General features: G+C 45.1%; 1 protein-coding gene across 1 annotated transcript in view; it reads left to right on the top strand.

The window, feature by feature from the left end:
• Positions 1-316: 316 nt before the first annotated feature.
• The window catches only part of brinp3a.2 (bone morphogenetic protein/retinoic acid inducible neural-specific 3a, tandem duplicate 2), a gene marked incomplete at both ends in the record, with an annotated part of 42,495 nt that continues 21,595 nt past the window's right edge, over positions 317-21,216 (top strand). The window contains 2 exons of the mRNA XM_079507073.1: positions 317-504; positions 18,898-19,088. Of these exons, the coding sequence (XP_079363199.1) occupies positions 317-504; positions 18,898-19,088 (379 nt within the window). The remainder of the gene's footprint in view (positions 505-18,897; positions 19,089-21,216) is intronic.

The raw sequence follows: 21,216 nt of genomic DNA, 5'->3' as shown, positions 1-21,216 counted from the left end.
ACCATACACCACCACATTATCTTTATATCCACCAATATCTCTCTCTCTCTCTCTCTGTCGTTTAGGTGCATGGGGGGCATTGAGGAGGGTATGCAGGTCCCCCGGGTGTCCCAGTGGAGGAGCAAGCTGACAACGTGTGGCTTGGACTGCTAAACCCCTCTCTCCCCCACCCACCCACTGCCCCCCCTCCCCCCCACGACCACCACCTCCACCACCTCATCCCCGCCTCGCGTCCCTCCCGCCTCTGATGGCTCCATGGGTCGCCGTCAGCCTCCGTCTCAGCCTGCGCCGCTGGGTGTGTGTGTGGACAGCGTGCATGGCGGCCGCAGCAGCAGCAGCAGCATCAACCACGGCCGGTGGCGGCGGCGGTGACAAGCCCGGCGGGGCCGGGGGGCCCCTGGACTGGCTGCTGTCTGACAAAGGGCCCTTCCACCACTCCCCGGAGTACGTAGACTTTGTGGAGAAGAACCGACAGGGCTTCTCCACCAGATACAAGATTTATAGGTGAGTGAGTGTCTCTCTCTCTCTCTCTCTCTCTCTCTCTCTCGCGGCCACGACATTAACATGCAACATTTGGAACCCGCGCAGGGGAACCGTCACGCTGTTCCCATGAATGCAGACCCCTGCCTGGAGTAGGACTGTTCATGCATGTCCTGAGAAGTGATACATATACACACGTGCATACCGTCACTTTCAAAAGGCCTAGTATCTGGTTTCATAGAGGAAGAGGCGAGAGAAATGTGGGGCAGGATGGCGATCAGACTCCAGCTGGTGGAAACTAGTACACAAACAGAAAGTGGTTTCTGAGGATCAGTTCGGTATCAGCGTTTCTTATTATTATACGTGTGGTGTTCGGGTATTTGTCTTCTGCAGGAACAAATTGACCCCGCGTTCCCGTGTGACAACGGGAAATAAATTCAGATGAATGGATGGCTCAGCAGGTATAGTCGGAACTTGTGTTCATTCAGTGTGGGGGACAGTGCAGTGCAATGGGGGACAGTGCAGTGCAGGACAGTGCAGTGGGGGAGTGGGGACAGTGCAGTGGGGGACAGTGCAGTGGGGGACAGTGCAGTGCAGTGGGGGACAGTGCAGTGAGGTCAGTGCAGTGCAGTGGGGGGCAGTGCAGTGGGGGACAGTGCAGTGCAGTGGGGGGCAGTGCAGTGGGGGACAGTGGAGTGCAGTGGGGGACAGTGCAGTGCGGTCAGTGCAGTGCAGTGGGGGGCAGTGCAGTGGGGGACAGTGGAGTGCAGTGGGGGACAGTGCAGTGGGGGACAGTGCAGTGCAGTGGGGGGCAGTGCAGTGGGGGACAGTGGAGTGCAGTGGGGGACAGTGCAGTGGGGGACAGTGCAGTGGGGGACAGTGCAGTGCAGTGGGGGGACAGTGCAGTGGGGGACAGTGCAGTGGGGGACAGTGCAGTGGGGGACAGTGCAGTGCAGTGGGGGACAGTGCAGTGCAGTGGGGGACAGTGCAGTGGGGGACAGTGCAGTGCAGTGGGGGACAGTGCAGTGCAGTGGGGGACAGTGCAGTGCAGTGGGGGACAGTGGAGTGCAGTGGGGGACAGTGGAGTGCAGGGCATCATTTTGGTGATTTTGAAAACTAGACCGGTGCCCGGCTGTAGAGCAACGAGTCGGTAACTATGGAAGTTGGAGATCCAAGCCCCACCCGGCTATGCAATACCCGTTGTACCCGTGTCAGAGTACCCGTTGTACCCGTGTCAGAGTACCCGTTCCACCCATCTGTCTGTGTCCCTTTTATGCCCATATACATGGTGTTCGGGTATTTGTCTTCTGCAGGAACAAATTGACCCCGCGTTCCCGTGTGACAACGGGAAATAAATTCAGATGAATGGATGGCTCAGCAGGTATAGTCGGAACTTGTGTTCATTCAGTGTGGGGGACAGTGCAGTGCAATGGGGGACAGTGCAGTGGGGGACAGTGCAGTGGGGGACAGTGCAGTGAGGGCAGTGCAGTGGGGGACAGTGCAGTGGGGGACAGTGCAGTGGGGGACAGTGGGGGACAGTGGGGGACAGTGCAGTGCAGTGGGGGGACAGTGCAGTGCAGTGGGGGGACAGTGCAGTGCAGTGGGGGACAGTGCAGTGGGGGACAGTGCAGTGGGGGACAGTGCAGTGGGGGACAGTGCAGTGCAGTGGGGGACAGTGCAGTGAGGGCAGTGCAGTGGGGGACAGTGCAGTGGGGGACAGTGCAGTGGGGGACAGTGCAGTTCAGTGGGGGACAGTGCAGTGCAGTGGGGGACAGTGCAGTGCAGTGGGGGACAGTGCAGTGCAGTGGGGGACAGTGCAGTGGGGGACAGTGGAGTGCAGTGGGGGACAGTGCAGTGCAGTGGGGGACAGTGCAGTGGGGGACAGTGCAGTGCAGTGGGGGACAGTGCAGTGGGGGACAGTGCAGTGGGGGACAGTGCAGTGCAGTGGGGGACAGTGCAGTGGGGGACAGTGCAGGGGGGGACAGTGGAGTGCAGTGGGGGACAGTGCAGTGGGGGACAGTGCAGTGGGGGGACAGTGCAGTGGGGGACAGTGGAGTGCAGTGGGGGACAGTGCAGTGGGGGACAGTGCAGTTCAGTGGGGGACAGTGCAGTGGGGGGACAGTGCAGTGCAGTGGGGGACAGTGCAGTGCAGTGGGGGACAGTGCAGTGCAGTGGGGGACAGTGCAGTGAGGGCAGTGCAGTGCAGTGGGGGACAGTGGAGTGCAGTGGGGGACAGTGCAGTGGGGGACAGTGCAGTGCAGTGGGGGACAGTGCAGTGCAGTGGGGGACAGTGCAGTTCAGTGGGGGACAGTGCAGTGCAGTGGGGGACAGTGCAGTGCAGTGGGGGGACAGTGCAGTGGGGGGACAGTGCAGTGCAGTGGGGGACAGTGCAGTGCAGTGGGGGACAGTGCAGTGCAGTGGGGGACAGTGCAGTGCAGTGGGGGACAGTGCAGTGCAGTGGGGGACAGTGCAGTGCAGTGGGGGACAGTGCAGTGCAGTGGGGGACAGTGCAGTGCAGTGGGGGACAGTGCAGTGCAGTGGGGGACAGTGCAGTGCAGTGGGGGGACAGTGCAGTGCAGTGGGGGACAGTGCAGTGCAGTGGGGGACAGTGCAGTGGGGGGACAGTGCAGTGCAGTGGGGGACAGTGCAGTGCAGTGGGGGGACAGTGCAGTGCAGTGGGGGACAGTGCAGTGGGGGACAGTGCAGTGGGGGACAGTGCAGTGCAGTGGGGGACAGTGGAGTGCAGTGGGGGACAGTGCAGTGGGGGACAGTGCAGTGGGGGACAGTGCAGTGCAGTGGGGGACAGTGGAGTGCAGTGGGGGACAGTGGAGTGCAGGGCATCATTTTGGTGATTTTGAAAACTAGACCGGTGCCCGGCTGTAGAGCAACGAGTCGGTAACTATGGAAGTTGGAGATCCATGCCCCACCCGGCTATGCAATACCCGTTGTACCCATGTCAGAGTACCCGTTGTACCCGTGTCAGAGTACCCGTTCCACCCATCTGTCTGTGTCCCTTTTATGCCCATATACATGTATGTATGTATGTATGTATGTATGTATGTATGTATGTATGTATGTATGTATGTATGTATGTATGTATGTATGTATGGAGATTTCTGGATCTGTCACTCTGACTCTATTCCTATATATGGAGTTCTGTGTCAGGCATGCCCAAATATGGAGTGTCGTGATGTCAGAACTAGAACAGGCCAGCTCCATATATGGACCCTGGGCAGGGGCCCTTCATGTCCAGAGCCCGGGAAGAGGCATTTTGTGGCGGTTCTGGACAACCGTGGGTCCGACCGACCCGGCGCCGGGCACTGCACTCCCTGTGGGGGTGTGGAACACGTGTGTCGAATTCGGAGTCAGTGGGGCAAACGGTTCTCCAGTTACGTGGATTACAGCCGTACACACGTACGTACAGACAGACCTGACAGTACCGTATGGTGCATTTATAGATGGAGAGATACATTAAATGTCTCTGTAAATGCAGTGCAAGGCTTGCATGTGCACTGCTGACGGGTAGAGCCTATTAAGAGTCAACTACCAGAGGGATGAAAAATGCACCAAGGGGCAAATATTGATTTAGTCTGAGGCTTGTGCTTTATTAATAACAATATCCAGGATTTATGTGCCATTGAGAGTTTCAGCTGTAGATTATAACATGAGGCAGAATTTTTGGTGAGTCCTTGCCTAACCCCTATTAAAATGCTCCAGTGGAAATTATATTGGACGAAATAAATTGTACTGAAACTCATATCAGGTGAGGTGGATAAATTAATGGAGATGGCTGAGGAAAGGAAGTGAACTACTTTCATCTGTCAGCGAGTTAACCCACAAAAACTGCCATGACAGTTTAAATATATATCCGTTGAATAGCAGACGATGAATAAATGACGTTACAGACAAGATGATGTATCAAGATGCTGTATCAGTGCTGTTTTTATCATTTTTATTACAATCATTTGATAGATGCTATTTAATACTACGCAGGCGTGTTGGTTATACTTGTTCACATATTATGTTTTATTTAGAATAGTTTTAGCTAAGTATGCCCATTTAGATTTAGTGTGTTGTTTACGTGGTATCCAGGACCTCACATTCTGGACAAGAGTGTCAGCTATAAGTTCTAAGTGCCTATAAAGCCCTACATTGTAATTGAAAGTTGAATACTAAATACTTAATATTATTTTACTGTAACTGCTGTATACTTGCAACATTTGTGCTTTTACTCATTTCTCTTATCCGATGAGCAGGCATTTCCGTTGCGAAAACGTTTACATTATAAACAGTATAATAACCATTATGCTAACAGGTATTCAGTGAGGCGTGAGTTGTAATATGACACCATAGGGCTATACTGTTGACTGTTGGCAATTTAACAAGGATGGTTTTTAGCGTAGTGAAAACCTTGCTTGGGATTTTCTGGTTGGGGAGCACATTATTTGGGCCTGTGCTGTCATCCAGTAAATGTGCTTGGAGTCGATAATCACACGACACCTTGCTCACAGCTGGACAGGTTTGATTTACGAGTCTTTACGACGTGTTACACACAGCGGTATATGGCTGTATACTGGGCCACAGCATTGCATTTCACTGGACCCTCTCCTACATGCAGCTTACCCACCTCTTCAGACTCCACCATGGCCCGTAGCACTTGCCCTAGCCTAGCCCCTTAGATAGCACTTTATGTAGACTTAGATAGTATTTTAAACAGACCTATAGCTTGTTACGTAGACAGCACTAGAATTGCATTTTAGTCATAGCACTTTATAGTACACATGTATAATATATTATATAGTATAGTATGTATAGTTTACATAAATGGTAAATGGTAAATTTATATAGCGCCTTTATCCAAGGCGCTTTACATAGATTGTGCATTACATTCAACCATTCACACACACATTCATACACCGATTGCGGCGGAAGCCATGCAAGGTACCAACCAGCACATCAGGAGCAATTAGGGGTTCAGTGTCTTGCCCAAGGACACTTCGACATGTAGACAGGAGGAGCCGGGATTCGAACCGCCGACCCATGGATCATTGGACGACCTGCTCTACCTCCTGAGCCACAGCCGCCCCATACATAGATACTCCACTGTTACGTTCTTAGTTTACGCATGATTCATGATAACTACTTTTTATGTGATGTATGCCATGCTTTTGTTATTGCTTAATGTAAGTCGCTCTGGATTAAGAGCGTCTGCTAAATGCCTACATTGTAAATTGTAAATTGTAATTATACATCACCTGATCAGGTGGTCAAGTATTAAAGTGAAATATTTGGATTGGCACAAGGGAAGGAAATGAGGACAACGACGTGAGGTTTCAGCTATAGTGGTCAAATTAGTCGTGGGGCTGTTGCCATAAATCACGCCCGTCGTAACAGAGAGTGACGAGGTCCAGGGCAGGCTGTCTGGAAACGGGAGAGTCAGACACGGTTGTTGACGTCTATGGATCGGCTGCCTAGGATACTTTATGGCTCCGGTGATCAGCTGCTGTGTTAGAGCTTTTTAATTTTTTTCCTTCCCCCTGCTCTGGCAAAGACAGTGGCCCGTTGGAGCCGAGGTGCATGGGTGGCAAGATTAATAGTCGTATCGTGTGGCCAAGTGATTAGTGAGCTCTTAATACTTATTACTCTGCATTATCACCGACTCCCTTGAGAGGCTTCTGTCAGCCGCAAGGCTGTGTTTGAAGCCCGTTAGATTACTGTACCCACTTGATTAATAGTGATGGTATTAAAGGGAGGGGAAAAAAAACAACCTAAAAAGGTAAATAGCCTCTAAATCTTCCTAAATTGAATTAAATCGAATTGCATTGAATCAAAAGAACACATGCAGTCACATTATTAGCCTATACTGTTTCACGTATACATTATGTGATTCATAAGCAATATATTCATGCATGATTGCAATACGTCAAACATATTACCCTGGCCTATATGCAACCCACAGTCCCCAACAATAAGTTTTAGTTTTAGTTTTAGAACTGTGATTCAAATGAACATTCACGAGGACTAGAATTTACATTTGGATTAGAATTTGAAGAATCGATCCCTTTCGTTTTACAGGAGATTACGGGATGTTTTGCAGGGATTGCTATTTGCAATTAGATGCGATTAGAATGATCGCGATTAGAATTAGATTCGAATTAGAATTAGAATTAGATTGCGATTAGAATTTGAAGAATCGATCCCTTTCGTTTTACAGGAGATTATACGGGACGTTTTGCAGGGATTGCTGCTATAGCCAAAATTAATTGAAGGAGAAATCTATATTATTTGTAACAAGGCCATGCATATCGCTGGCATTTCAAGCAGGCTGACTGTAACCTGAACACACTGCACCACATTCTCAGCAGACGAGAGAGACGGTCGGTGTGCAGATGGTTCCAGCAGTCACACTGTAGCAGAACTAATCCATTCTGGGCGGGAACCCCTTTTGCTGTTTTAAGCATTATGTTACACTTTAGCTATTGAAAAATATCAGATCTACAAGCTCGTAGCGCGGCACGAGTGCCGCGCTACGAGCTTGTAGGTCTGCTATTTTTGAAAAATCGTGAAACTGTGCCTCAAATCTTTGAATATTGTTACAGAGTCAACGTTTTTAAATCAAATCGTTGCTTCTGGGGAGTCCCTGGAAAAACATATTTTCAGATGGGGGGGTCGGTGGCCAATTACATATAATTTTCGGGGTCCTTGACATGAAATCGTTTAAGAACCACTGATATAGAAACGTAGGTTTTTCAGAAAACCGTTTAGAAGACATTTGTAGAATCGAGCTCAGGTCTAAATGAGTTAAGATGATCTCACCATACGTTTTATGCCACACTCCTCTTGCATCAGGTTCGGCTGCAAATCAATTTTAAGGGTGAAGCGTGAATTATAACCCGCGAAATGATCCGCAGTATAAACCTTAATATCATGCGTATTGACACATTAAGTATAGGCCTACGGGGACTTGGGTGTCCAATATAACAATGCCCGTTGTCACACAGACTCTTAATAAGCAGGATGTGACTGACTGCCCACCCTATGAGTTTAACTTGATCAGAGGAAACATGCTTACACTTTGATATAAGAGGCACTTAAAGTACAATGAACAGCAGCCGCTTCTTAACCCATTTAGACCTGAGGACGATTACAAATGTCTTCTAAATCTTGACAGTTTTCTGAAAAACCCATGTTTCTATGTCAGTGGTTCTCAAACATTGTCCTGTCAAGGACCCCAAAGATTATCTGTATTTGGCCGCCGACCCCCATCTGAAAATATGTTGTTCCAGGGACCCCCTGAAAGAATATATATTCAAAGATTTGCAGCCACATGTTCATGATTTCAAAAAAATAGCAGACCTACAAGTTCATAGCGCGGCACTCGGTGCCGCGCTATGAGCTTGTAGATGTGCTATTTTTCAATAGCTAAATTGTAACATAATGGTTGAAACACCAAAAGGCATTCCCGCCCAGAATGTGTTAAAGCCACAGGGGAATCTGCAGGTGCTGAGAGAGAGAACAAGGGTGAGGTGAGTGCTGTAGAGCAGACGTACTCCCCCAGAGCTACACAGAGAGAGAACAAGGGTGAGGTGAGTGCTGTAGAGCAGACGTACTCCCCCAGAGCTACACAGAGTAGATATACCCCACTGGAACATTGTTACTGATGTTCCCTGTCTGTTGTTCCCTCTTAAAAACCCACCCCAGAGATTCCGAGACATCAAAACTTGTTCCCTCCAGGTAAACACGCTGGTGATGGAGAGGTAACAAATTAAATAGCCTCCTCTTACTGTCTGGAAGTGTCAATTTCTTTGTCTTTTTTTTTTTGTGTCACAATTTCAATGCTGCAAAATGTAGACGGGCATTCTCTTCTTTCTTTGCCCATCTGACTTCAGTGGTGCACCGACAGACACCGCAGGTCAAATCAGTGCCAGTGACCATTGCTTTTTTCTTTTTTTCCCTTTTTTAATTTAAAATTTTTATCCCACGATTTTTGAAACCCATTTTTTTACCCAGTGTCAATTAGTTTAATTACCGGTAGTTAATTATTCAGTGTGTAATCCTGGGCGCTACACTTCCTCTGCCAACCCTGGACTGACCTCATGCTCCCTTCTATGCATGAGGAGTTCAAGCTGCTTCTTTTCACCTGACAGGCGGGAGTTTCCCCGGCCTGGAAGTAGTGCGTGGGAGGAACACGTTATTCCGACCAGTTCCTTTCCCCTCCATCAGGCGCCCCGGCTGGCCAGGGGGAGGTAGTTTAGAGCAGGGGTTCTCAACGTTTTTGGCCGGGGACCCCCGGAAATGCTTTGGCAACGTCTCGGGACCCCCGCCCCGCCCCCAATATAAATTGACTGTTACAATAACCTTAAACCATTTTGGGCGGGAACCCCTTTTGGTGTTTTAAGCATTGTTATAATTTAGCTATTGAAAAATAGCAGATCTACAAGCTCATAGCGCGCCACCGAGTGGCGCGCTACGAGCTTGTAGGTCTGCTATTTTTGAAAAATCGTGAAAATACAAATTTAAAAAAAATCTTTTTTTTTCTTTTTTTTTTGAAAATAATTTGGGGACCCCCTAAAATAATTTGGCGACCCCCCGAGGGGTCGCGACCCACGGGTTGAGAACCCCTGGTTTAGAGACCAGGCGTACTGCATGTTATTTACCCTGGCTAGGGGACACGGGGAGAACATGCAAACTCCACAGTGACCATATTGCTGAGATAAGGGTGACTAGTGCAGAGCTAAAAGTTTGCTCATGCTCATGTTTGTTTTCAAATTATTATTTTCTTTTCTTTTCTTTCCCCCCCCCCAATCCATTGCTTAGTGAAACGTATAATCTTTCTCACACAGGGCAGAGGCGATTGAAAGTGACAATATTATTTCCGTAGTCCGTTTTTTCCTCCTGTGGAAGGAGAAGATAAATTACGAGAGGCGGTGCTTCTAGTTTCAGTGTGATGATGGACCACAGCAACCAAACGGCTAATGAAATCGTATACCCTCTCATCCCCCCCTTACAATTTACCTCCCTGCCTTCTTTGCTGATCAAATTTGAAAGGGTTGTTAATGAGTGCTTTGAAGGAAACCAAACATGGCGTGTTGCTTTTTTTGTGTGTTTTTTGTTTTTTCGAATGCTTGCGTGTTTTGGGGGGATTTACACTAGAGTGTTATGGTGAATGTAAACCATGGGCTTCCACAGCAAAAGCAAAGTTGGCCCTGGATTATAACCACCTGTCCATTGCAAACGTTGCCAGGGGGGCGCTGCCATATTCACTATAGGGTGCAGGCAAGAGTGTCAGTGACATGCATTTGGCTATGCTCTGAACATATTGCATTATTCAGGTAATGCACGTGGTTGTGTTACATTAAGATAACTTCATGCATGTGTAATTTATGTAAAATAAAATATACCTTTCATTGTCCGGACAAGTGCCAATGAATAAATCCATATATCACACTCTCTGATCCCCGTTCTTAACACTTAGAATGTGCCAGAGGTTTTCAAAATAATGGCACTAGAGTGCCCGCAGATATGGCAGATTTTACTCTGAAAGGTTCCTCCATTCCCCACCAAAACCAGGAGGCATAATCTTCCATTCTTACCTCGAGCTGGATACGCTAAAGTCTCTCTAGAAGCGTTAATATTCCAAACGAGAGGCATGCTGTCAGAAATGAAGACAGAACATTGCAGCCCATCTGGTCACGTCCAAGGCCAAAATTGTGTTAAAAAAGTGACGCGAGAGAGACTCGGAGTACAGCCGCTGCTTCTTTGCCTGGAAAGGAGCCAGCTTAGGTGGTTCGGGCATCTGGTTAGGATGCCTCTCGAGCGTCTCCCTATAGGGAGGTCCTCAATGCACGTCCCACTGGGAGGAGACCCCGGGGGCAGACCAAGGCACAGTTGGAGGGATTACATCGAGTCACTGGCCGAGTCTAATCTTACTAATGTTGCTCTGGAGAGGGAAGTCTGGAGCTCTCTGGTGGAGCTGTTGCCCCCGGCCCGCGACCCGACTACGGATAAGCGGCTGAAGATGGATGTATGGTCCATATACAGTAACAGTTCTACCTAGTCATAAGCCTATAGCAAGATATAGTAGTCGCTCAGTGGAAAAACTTACATTTCCTCACTTTAATATGATCAAGGCCACTCTGATTCAAATTATGTATCAAGCTGAAGCAGAGTAAGATTTATAATAACAACTTCTTGGCAGGACTTCAGTCCCCCCCCAAAAAAAATAATAATATACTGATAAAAGAAACTGTAGTGAAAGCTATTTCATCTTCTCATCTCCCTCTAGGACACATGCACCTACTAGCCTATCTATCGGGGGGTTCGGACAAGAACGTGCTAGCGTATCACCTTCAACAATAGAGGGGATTTGTGAACTCACTCACACTCTCTCTCTCTCTCTCTCTGTCCTCTCCTTCTCCCCCACCCCCCCTATATGTACTGCTGTGGCTCTGAAGTTGCGATCTCACATTGCAAAGTGGAACTCGGGAGACACACGTACTGCACGGTGCGTCCCACTTGAAGAGGTCATTTATTTGGATGGCATGAAATGAAGCAAAGATTAATAACTACAGACGACATACCTGACCAACAAATTAGTCAAAGCCTTTGGTGTAAATACCCAGAGTGTCAGCAAAAAGGTCAGAGCATCCATTCTACCCTCTGCGGGTCTCATTTACCAAACATGATGAAAAGTACATTCGTAGAGGCTGCATCCATTGTGTTCGTAAGAGGGGATTCAACTATCAAACTTATTGAACTTATAACCAAACAATGTCCAAAGTATCCTCATTAGTACTTGGGATGCCTCCACTTTTACTTTGGATTATGTTAATGTAGGTTAATTCATTATAATTTAATCAATATTTACACACACATAGGAGGCCATTTAAACAGATTCAATACATGGGACTAATTATATTTACCTTGCATACATTGCATTTTATCTCTACCCTCTGTGGGTCTCATTTACGAAAATTGATTGATGAATTTATTAACAGATTGGAGAATTACAGTACAAATATAAAGTATTACACTTGATATGATGATATATGATATGAAGTACTTTGTCAGTACACGCTGAAATGTGTCTTGCGACCAAGCAGCCAATATGCAGAACACATATACACACATTTGACATAACACAAAGAACAAGACAATTTACATACATAAAGACATGAAGACAAGATCAATATCCACGGCTTAGATTACCCCGTGGCTATACTACAACTCCTGATTAAGTTGATTAACGTGTTTACAATAGGGCCCACCATGTTCAATTCATCATGAATTCATGATAAAATAAGATATACAAACGTTTTCCACTGCACATAATGGTGCCTTTTGCGTGAAGTAGCTTGAATTCAGAGGGATTTTCATTGAATGTATATAATATATCATTCAAACATCTGGCTGTTGGGGCTTTCGCTCATTACTCCTGCTTTAAGCCATTTAGGCCTGACGTCGAAATTTTAAAAAAGGCTTCTAAATTCTGACAGTTTTCTGAAATACCTATGTTTCTATGTCAGAGGTGCTTAATATTTCACGTCAAGGATCCCAAAGATTATATGTAATTGGCCACCGACCTCCATCTGAAAATATGTTGTTCCAGGGACCACCCCCAGAAGCAAAGATTTGAGTTAAAAACGTTCGCTCTGAAAGAATATATATTCAAAGATTTGAGGCACATTTTCACGATTTTTCAAAAATAGCAGACCTACAAGCTCGTAGCGCGGCACTCGGTGCCGCGCTATGAGCTTGTTGACCTGCTATTTTTCAATAGCTAAAGCATAATGCTTAAAACACCAAAAGGGGTTCCCGCCCAGAATGGTTTAATATGATCTACACCCTTTCAAAAGGCCATAGTCTCTCCATCCATCAGCCGCAGCCAAGGTTGCTCAACCTGCTCTGATTACAGCAGTCAAGCACTTATACAGTGGAAAGATCACTGTGCAACATTGTAGCATATATTATATATCGTTCCTTCCTTGGAGAATGCATTGTGCTGTAAATACAATCCATGCAAATTATTTCATCGTTTTGTTTTCACAACCTTCAATAAGTGTCCTCAACATAGTTTTTTCCCCCTCTAAATTAGTTTAGTTTATTATTATTATTATTATTTATTTATTTTCATACAAAAACATTCTTAGTTCATCACAGTTTTGTGGGTATAGTCTGGGGGAAAAAGGGTATAGACTGAAGCCTAGTAGTAGAGGAGACTGAACAAACAGTAAAAAATCACACCCGTGTGAACTGAGTGGTGTAAGGTCTTATATAGCCAGATCAGCTGTGGTCTGACGTAATGTCTGACGTAATGAAATCACACCCGGGTGAACTGGGTGACCGTAGCAACCATGCTCATTTTTTGAGCACAGACAGACAGACAGACACGTAAACTAACAAAGCCAGTCGTAGGAGTGGTTTACACCACTCAAAAAGGACACGCACATCAATACCTATAGGCTGGGTGCTGGATCAAAATGAAGTCATATAAGAAATGAAAAAATCGGCACACCAATTCAGGCTCTTTAATTCGGTAACATAAGGTCTGAGGAAGTGCTGCAGCCCGAAACGTTACCGAATTAAAGTAAAGAGACTCGGGAGCCTGATATTGGTGTGCTGATTTCTTATAGACTGAAGCCTAAGCTTATTAATTCTATACCCTTTTGTCATTTAACTTAAAAAAAAATAGAAAATAAAATATATATCAGTATACCCCTTTTACAGGTTTTCAAACAAAAACAGTTCATGTGCCTCATTTCTACTGAACAATGTAATATTCAAGTAAAAGAATAAAATAAAAGTGCTTATATGCTTTTTTCCCCCCTAAAAAAACAATATGCTAATAATAATCACAGTAATATCATTTCCACACAAAAAAAATGACACTTCACAGCTTGACTCCCTTTATCGTTATAAATCTACTTCTCATGTTGATCCTTTCCTTTTTTTTTGTTTAAACACAAATGTTCCTCTGAGTGAATAACAGCTCTCTCCCATTGAGAACAACCCTTAATACAATACAATGAAGTGTTTTCATTTTAGCTTTAAACAGTATCTCTAATGTTTTTAAATCAACTAAATTGGTAGAGTGAATATATAGTCAACCCCATTAACACTCCGTATGGCTTTTTCTTGCAGTATGGCTTTTTCCAGACTTCAGTACAGTATGTAATATAAAGAGTTATGAGTGAGCAGTACAGAATATATATACTGTAATGACTTCTGATCCAGGATTATATAACTAAAACGCAAGTCTTTTGCACACCTACGTACCTCCTGGTGCGTAGGAGAAGAAGACCAAATGTAAATATATATTTCTGAAACAATGATATGTACATGATTACCAGTGGCAGGCAAGAAGTGTTGTTAGACCCCGAGTGAAACTTAAGATTAATTGTGTTTAATTGCTAGTGGGCTGCGTGGGCACCTTGCGAGGAGCAATCCGATAATACGTACGGTAATTGTTCATTTAGGCTGAACATTATTCAGGTTTATTATGTGGGTGAAATAACTCCGCAGCACTATGACAACAGCCAATGTGCTACAAGTTGCAGCAGCAGCCTTATCTGCTCTGTGCATACACACACACACACACGACTGAGTGCTGCTGGGGAGGTCTGGTTCTAAATGGCTCGGAGTGCAAATGCTCAAGGCGAATATTGGGAGCACATGGGAGTAGTGCCGGAAACCATCTGTGCCATTTGTGCATGGCTATATACAGTACCTTCATACTGTTTCCCACCTCTTTTCAGTGGTGGAAATTACATTTAACCAATAAGTACTGCAGTGGCTCCAGCAGTGACTTTCAACCATTTTGACCTGAGATCAGATTCTAAAAATATCTTCTATATCCTGACAGTTTTCTGAAAAAGCTATGTTTCTATGTCAGTCGTTCTTCTATTTTTCAAAAATAGCAGATCTACAAGCTCATAGCGCGCCACCGAGTGGCGCGCTATGAGCTTGTAGATCTGCTATTTTTCAATAGCTAAAGCATAACATAATGCTAACACCAAAAGGGGTTCCCACTTCCCGCCCAAAATGGGTTAAAACCATTTTCATTCCAAGGGCCCCCGGGCGGGTTTGACCTGAATTAGGCTACAGTCGGTCCCCTATTTAATAATGGCATTTCTATCTCTGGGATCCCAATGCATATTGTAACATCAAAGTTAATTTAACTCTGAGAGTGTACAAATGGAACCATTTGTACACTCTCTGAGTTACAGACCCATAAGGGTACATTTGGTTCCTATAACTATCATTTAGCTGGGGACCCCCTGGAACTCCCTCAAGGACCCCTAGGGGTCCCCAGACCCCACTTTGTGGAACCACTGCTATACTTAAGTAACATTTTGAGGTACTTTTACTTAACTGGAGTATTTCCAATTACGTCTACTACCCCACTACATCTCGGATCCAAATATTTGTACTTCACTACATTTAATTGAAAAGTTTACTTTACTGTGCTTTGTCAGTTCCTGCATATGCCAATAAGCCGATGCCTGTGTGCAATTTTCAACCCACTTGGAGAAAAGAAGAAAATGCCAACGGCCACATAAATGTATCCGTCTGTCCCTGAACAACAACACATAATTAGAGTCTGTGCGCCAACTCTAGTGTATGTGTTTTACCTTATTATAGTGTATTATAGACTATAGCCTAGATCTGTTTATATAAGAAAGGTTTATATAACCCATTTTGACCTGAGATCAGATTCAAAAAATGTCTTCTACATCCTGACAGTTTTCTGAAAAAGCTATGTTTCTATTTCAGTCGTTCTTCGATTTTTCAAAAATAGCAGACCTACAAGCTCGTAGGGCGCCACTCAGACAGACAGACAGACAGACAGACAGACAGACAGACACTCAGAAAGGACTGGTTGGGTTTTCTTCATTTTATGGTATTATTATAACTAGCCCTTACCCGTTGTGAGATATTATACTGTCTGTCTGTCTGTCTGTCTTGTGAGATATTGCCCCCCCCCCCCCCCCCCCCCCCCCCCTAATTTATAAGTTGTTAAATTGGAAAAAGGGCTTCGTTAAGACCTCCATATTATTATGGTCAATGCCTGTGTGAAAAGTGGGAGTGATTGGTGCAGGCAGTGAGGAGCTACGGCAGTCACAGTGACACACATTCATTCATTCATTCATTCATTCATTCATTCATTCATTCATTCAGACAGACAGACATTGTCAGAATTATAGTATAATAATATAGTATGATGATGATGATTATTTGTGTTGTTGCTAAAGAAGCTGCAGGAAAAGCAGTGAAAAGTGTGAGATTAAATACGTAGGTCTAGGTCTGCCAATGCATGCCACTGATTACAGAAAGTTTTTTATGATATGATTCATAACACTGACATTTGCATCCAAGAGCTCTCAAAGAACTGCCCTAGGCAATCAATTCTACAAAAAGATACTTGTGCATTTATCGACTGGGAAACAGATTGCGTGAGGATGGCTAATAGTGTATCTTATTATCTTTCTTATTCTCCTTTTGTTATGTTTTATTTATAAGACTTAAAAAGACCCAGAAAACCAGTAAAAGGGAAATATACTGTTGCAGCTTACGAAGCTGTGTATAACTTTCATTACTGATTGATTGATTGATTGTTGCGGTTTTCACATATTTCTGTCTAATAAAGTATTCAATCAGAGTAGAGTCAAACACCTGGTCTAGCAGTGGTTTCTGTTTGACTAATGGGTCTGAATGACTTTGAAAAGTTTTTAATACGAATAGTTCCAATCCCAATGGCATCTAAAAAGTACAGTATGCTTATTGGTGTTGCGATACTTGACCTTGCTGAGGGACGCGAAAATAATGTATTCTGTTTTTCCATGAAGGTGTAGTGAGAGTTTGTTATCGGTAAGCCACGCATACGGATTTTGGTGAGTATATACGGAACTGAGAGCTTCCTCACCCTGCATTTTGTCCTCGCTCCAGATCAGGAGTGGTATATATATATATATATATATATATATATATACACCTTAATTGAAAGGATAAGCCCCTTGAGATGTCGCATCTCATTTTAGAGGGGGTCCTCAACACAGATACATTGTAAATGGTGCATTTTATATAGGGCCTTTATCCAATGCGCTTTACATAGATTGTGCATTACATCCACCCATTCACACACACATTCATACACCGATGGTGGCGGAAGCCATGCAAGGTACCAACCAGCACATTGGGAGCAATTTAGGGTTCAGTGTCTTGCCCAAGGACACTTCGACATGTAGACAGGAGGAGCCGGGATTCGAACCGCCGACTGTGGATTATTCAGAACTCACATCAGAGCCTTTGATAAATAATGGAGGTAGAGAGTGGACTGAAACAATGATACTTTATTACAAGGGTTGGTCTGTACCAGCCCAGGGAGACTGTAGGTATGCAAGGCCTCCAGAGCTGTTCAAATGCGTCTCTCTTATACACAATGAAGAAGCACAAATACATTGGAGGTCTGGTCCACAAGATTCGATACACCACCAAGATACCCATGTACCTGTCTAGATACTTCCTTAATGTTAACGAAGTCCACACCCACAACACCAGAGGGAGTGCAACGAACCATGTACAACCCAGATTCGGCACAAACAAGGGACTAAATTATTTTCGCTCCTATGCCACCAAAATGTGGAACGCCCTACCAACTGTCATTAAGACATGCGAATCCCTTGACTCCTTCAAAACCGCTCTCAAAGGGCACCTACGGATGGCTGCAATTCGAAACTGGCCCCCGTAAAATCTGAATCCCCCCCCCCGCCCCCCCCCCCTTTTTCCCCTCACTGTATATATTTCTTTTCCCTTTTTACCTCTTTTATGATGAATTCCTGTTCTGTCTATAGAAGTGTCTATTTGTACGTCTCTAAATGTTTTGATGATTTGAACATGGTGGACCCTATTGGAAACAAGTGTAATGCTTAATTGGGTCGTCCACTCACAGTTAACAGCCTTTGTATTGAGTTTGTGCTTGAAATGTACTGTAATTCTGCAAACTGTTAATAAATTCTTCAATCAATCAATCAATCAAACATGGTCAAACAAGGTCTTATGGTCTAGTAATATGTCCTCTGACAGACGCAAACAGGTGATCTGTGATGACTCATGTTAATGCAGTTACGACAGTTAGTATTGTCATCTTCAAAATCCCATTACACGACCCATGGATCATTGGATGACCTGCTCTACCCTCTTGAGCCACAGTCGCCCCTACTGTACAATACAGTTCACAAATAAAAACAGTATAACCATACATACAGACAGGACAAAACAAAACAACTGCTCCTCAGCGAGCAGTTACAGGCAGCACTCATGTCGTTGACGTATAGAAGAAGGAATAGTAACGGCCCTAGTATGCTTCCTTGGGGAACACCGCACGCAGTTCACTGCATGGGAGTTCCATTTAAACCTGTTGCCTGTCGCGCTAGATTATGCTAGCAGTTTACAGTTAACCCTGGACTCATACCATTATCATCTTCAACCTGCCAGAGGCAATTAAAAATGAACATGCTCGGATATTATAATCACTGAAGCACAAGGGATTCATATAAACAAAAAAGACGCTGCGCTCGTTGAGGTCAGCTGTACGGCTTGTCACTGGAAAACAGAAGAACACGATAAGGCAACAAAGGCTGATGAGATGCCTTTTGTTCAGATGCCTGCGTTCACAACTTCCATTTATTCTTCGCCTGCACTTTTTGTTTCCTCGTCCATAATTGAAAACAACCGGATGTGTCTCGACCACGGGGTTATTACATGCACCATTTGCCCCCCGCCCCCCTCCCCCCATGACTGTCATGATTGGGTTATGAAGCAGAGCATCTGTCAGATGTGTTTCTATATGAGCACAACCCCCTTCCTTCCCAGATGGCATTCATCTTACAACATTCTACATGGTTGCTGTCTGACTGAGTTCTTTTCACTATTGTGTCTGTCTCTCTCTCTCTCTCTCTCTCTCCCCCTCCCTCCTCTCTCTCTCTCTCTCCCCCTATATGTACTGATGTGGCTTTGAAGTTGTGATTTCACATTGCAAAGTTGAGCTCGGGAGACTCTCTCTCCCCTTCTCCTATAGACAAATCCACAGAGGGGTTCTCCGGGCGCAGCCATAGCTGAGGTGTGCCATTAAGCACAGCTTGACACCTCAGTATTGATTGCCTACATCTGGCCTACAGGGCCAGACGCTTCATTCGTCTATAGTCTGTCTCACTCTCTCCTCTTATTTCCTTCTATTCCACTGCTATAGATTACGGTTGCCTTCCCTTCCCTGCACTGTGCGTGTGTGCGTGTGCGTGTGCGTGTGCGTGTGCGTGTGTGCGTGTGTGTGTGTTGCCACACCTCTCCCCTGCTATGAACTACACCGGTATAACAGCTGCCTTTATTTTCTTTTCTTCTTTTCATTGGATGCTTTTTTAGAGAGTTTGGGAGGTGGAAGGTGAACAACCTGGCAGTGGAGAGGAGAGATTTCCTGGAGTCTCCGCTGCCGCTGACGCCAGAGTTCATTCGGAACATCCGCCTGCTGGGCCACAGGCCCACGACCCAGATGATCACAGACAATCTGATCAGGAAGTATGGGACACACTTCCTGCTGTCAGCAACACTCGGAGGTAAACAATGACACGGTCAATCACGATGATTGATTATGGGGATCTACAACGTGCACGCATCAGTCCAGTCCAGTCAGTCAGTCAGTCCTGGGAGGGATCCAGAGGGAAGGGGTTCCAGCTTAGAGTATATATTAATAGAGACGGCACCGGATTTCTCCTCCCATCCACTTGCATTAAGTTGCTCAAAAGCGCATGAGGCGATTTCACTCCTCCTTCCGGGTATGAACAGAGTGCATTCTGGGATGGATTGGACCCAAACACATGAACGCGCTGCCGTTGACTATCATTGCACGTTCCATTTCATTGGTTCCATTTTGTGCACTGTGTACACTGAGGTATTTTACAGTGCACATGTTTAAATCATATCAAGACAAAACAGACACCCAGTTTTGAACAAAATACGGCAAATCATGAACGCAGAGTCTGATTGTGGTGAAACTTTGCGCGCACATTCGCACTACGTTGAGAAACAAATGTCACCCTTTTAAGATTGCCCTATGATGGCGCCACTAATTTCTTTGAGGGACGCCAATCCCTCCTGTATTCAGCTATTAGTGTAGATTTTCGTCTTACACAAACATTAAATTCCCATTGAAAATGAATGGAGAATTTACGTCATATGTGTCTCAGCAAATCGGCTTGGTGTCTATTTTTGTCCTACACAAAATTAAATTAAATTAAATTCCCATTGACAATGAATGGACAATTCAACGTCATAGTGTCTGAGCAAATAGACATTGTTACGACGTCATGATGATGTACGATAGGAGCGCCCCTCACTTCACACGGGTGTGATCTTTTTATATTACTCCTATACAAATGTTGTCCAAATCGGTACACATTATCTCTATTAGTCGAGACGGATCTGTCCGATTTTTCATATTCCATCCTGTTTGGTGAATTCCAAACATTGCTGGCGCACCTGACCACAGTGACCAGGCTCAGACCTGTGCTCTCTTTTTTCATTTTTTTGGGAAGCAGTGGGTGTCCCACACACCCACTGCTTCCCAAAAAAAGAGTGTGTGTGCACGGAAAACAGTTTGACATGCATGAATAATAGTCTAGATAATGGCTCACTGCATAGAAATTGTCCTCAAAAATACATGATACACGTGATTATACTGTTGGCATAAGCTTGTGCACTGAACAATCCTGGGTGTTCGTTTAACTATTGTGTACAAATGGAACAATATGGACCATGTGGTTCCATTTGTACACTTCAGTATTTTACTGTGTGTGCTGAAACGTGCCTCTCCCAGTTGTCACCATATGTTGGGTTTTCTGAAGTATGGTGGACGGATAATCATTAATGGTGCCTGCCTGCCTGCACCAAGGGACCACGACGACAACACAAACTTTAATTTCATATATATATATATATATAAGAAAGACTCACATACAGTATATATGGGGTCTGGAAAAGCAGCTTTCCTCTTACAAAGCAACACTTGTCAATTACTTTAGACCCAAGTCTTGGCTCCCGAAAGGTCGCGTTTGTGGAGCAGCTACGTATAATTCAGCCCTCCGCTCTCCCGCGGAGCTCTCCGAGCCAATGCAGCGCTCACGCTCTGGCACGCAGCCAACTCTTAGTGCTATGAAGAATAGATGAATAGAGTGAGGAGCTTGCCCGCCCTGGGTTTCAGCCAGAGAAGTGATGCTGGGTTATAAATCACTGCCTCTTATGTGTTCAGAAAACATATGAACTTTGAGAAATGAATGAATAGATGGCAATATTAAATCCATAGCCAAGTTAGAAAAGTAAAAAGAATTGTCATGAAATGTCATGCAGCAGCGTGGAGCACTGTTAAGTATAGATTTGACCTATGTGTGATAAAAAGGAGAAGCAAGCGTCTCAAGACATAATGGGTATATGCACAAGTATCGATTGCCAGTATCAGACAGTGGCTACTATTACTATTTGCTGCCTGGCAGGTGGCCCCATGCAGTCAGTGTTGATTTCGTTGACTAAAACTAAGACAGAAATTGTTCGTCGACTACCCTTTTTTCACCGACGACTAAAACTAGGACTAAATATACTGACAATTTTGTCAACAAATAAAAACAACACTAAAATGTTAGGAAGGGACTAGTGGACAAGAGATCCAGTATAAGTCATTTTACACTTGGT

The sequence above is a fragment of the Electrona antarctica genome, assembly GCF_951216825.1.
Source record: "Electrona antarctica genome assembly, chromosome: 7".
NCBI lineage: Eukaryota > Metazoa > Chordata > Actinopteri > Myctophiformes > Myctophidae > Electrona > Electrona antarctica.
This window is presented reverse-complemented; position numbering and strand designations above follow the sequence as displayed.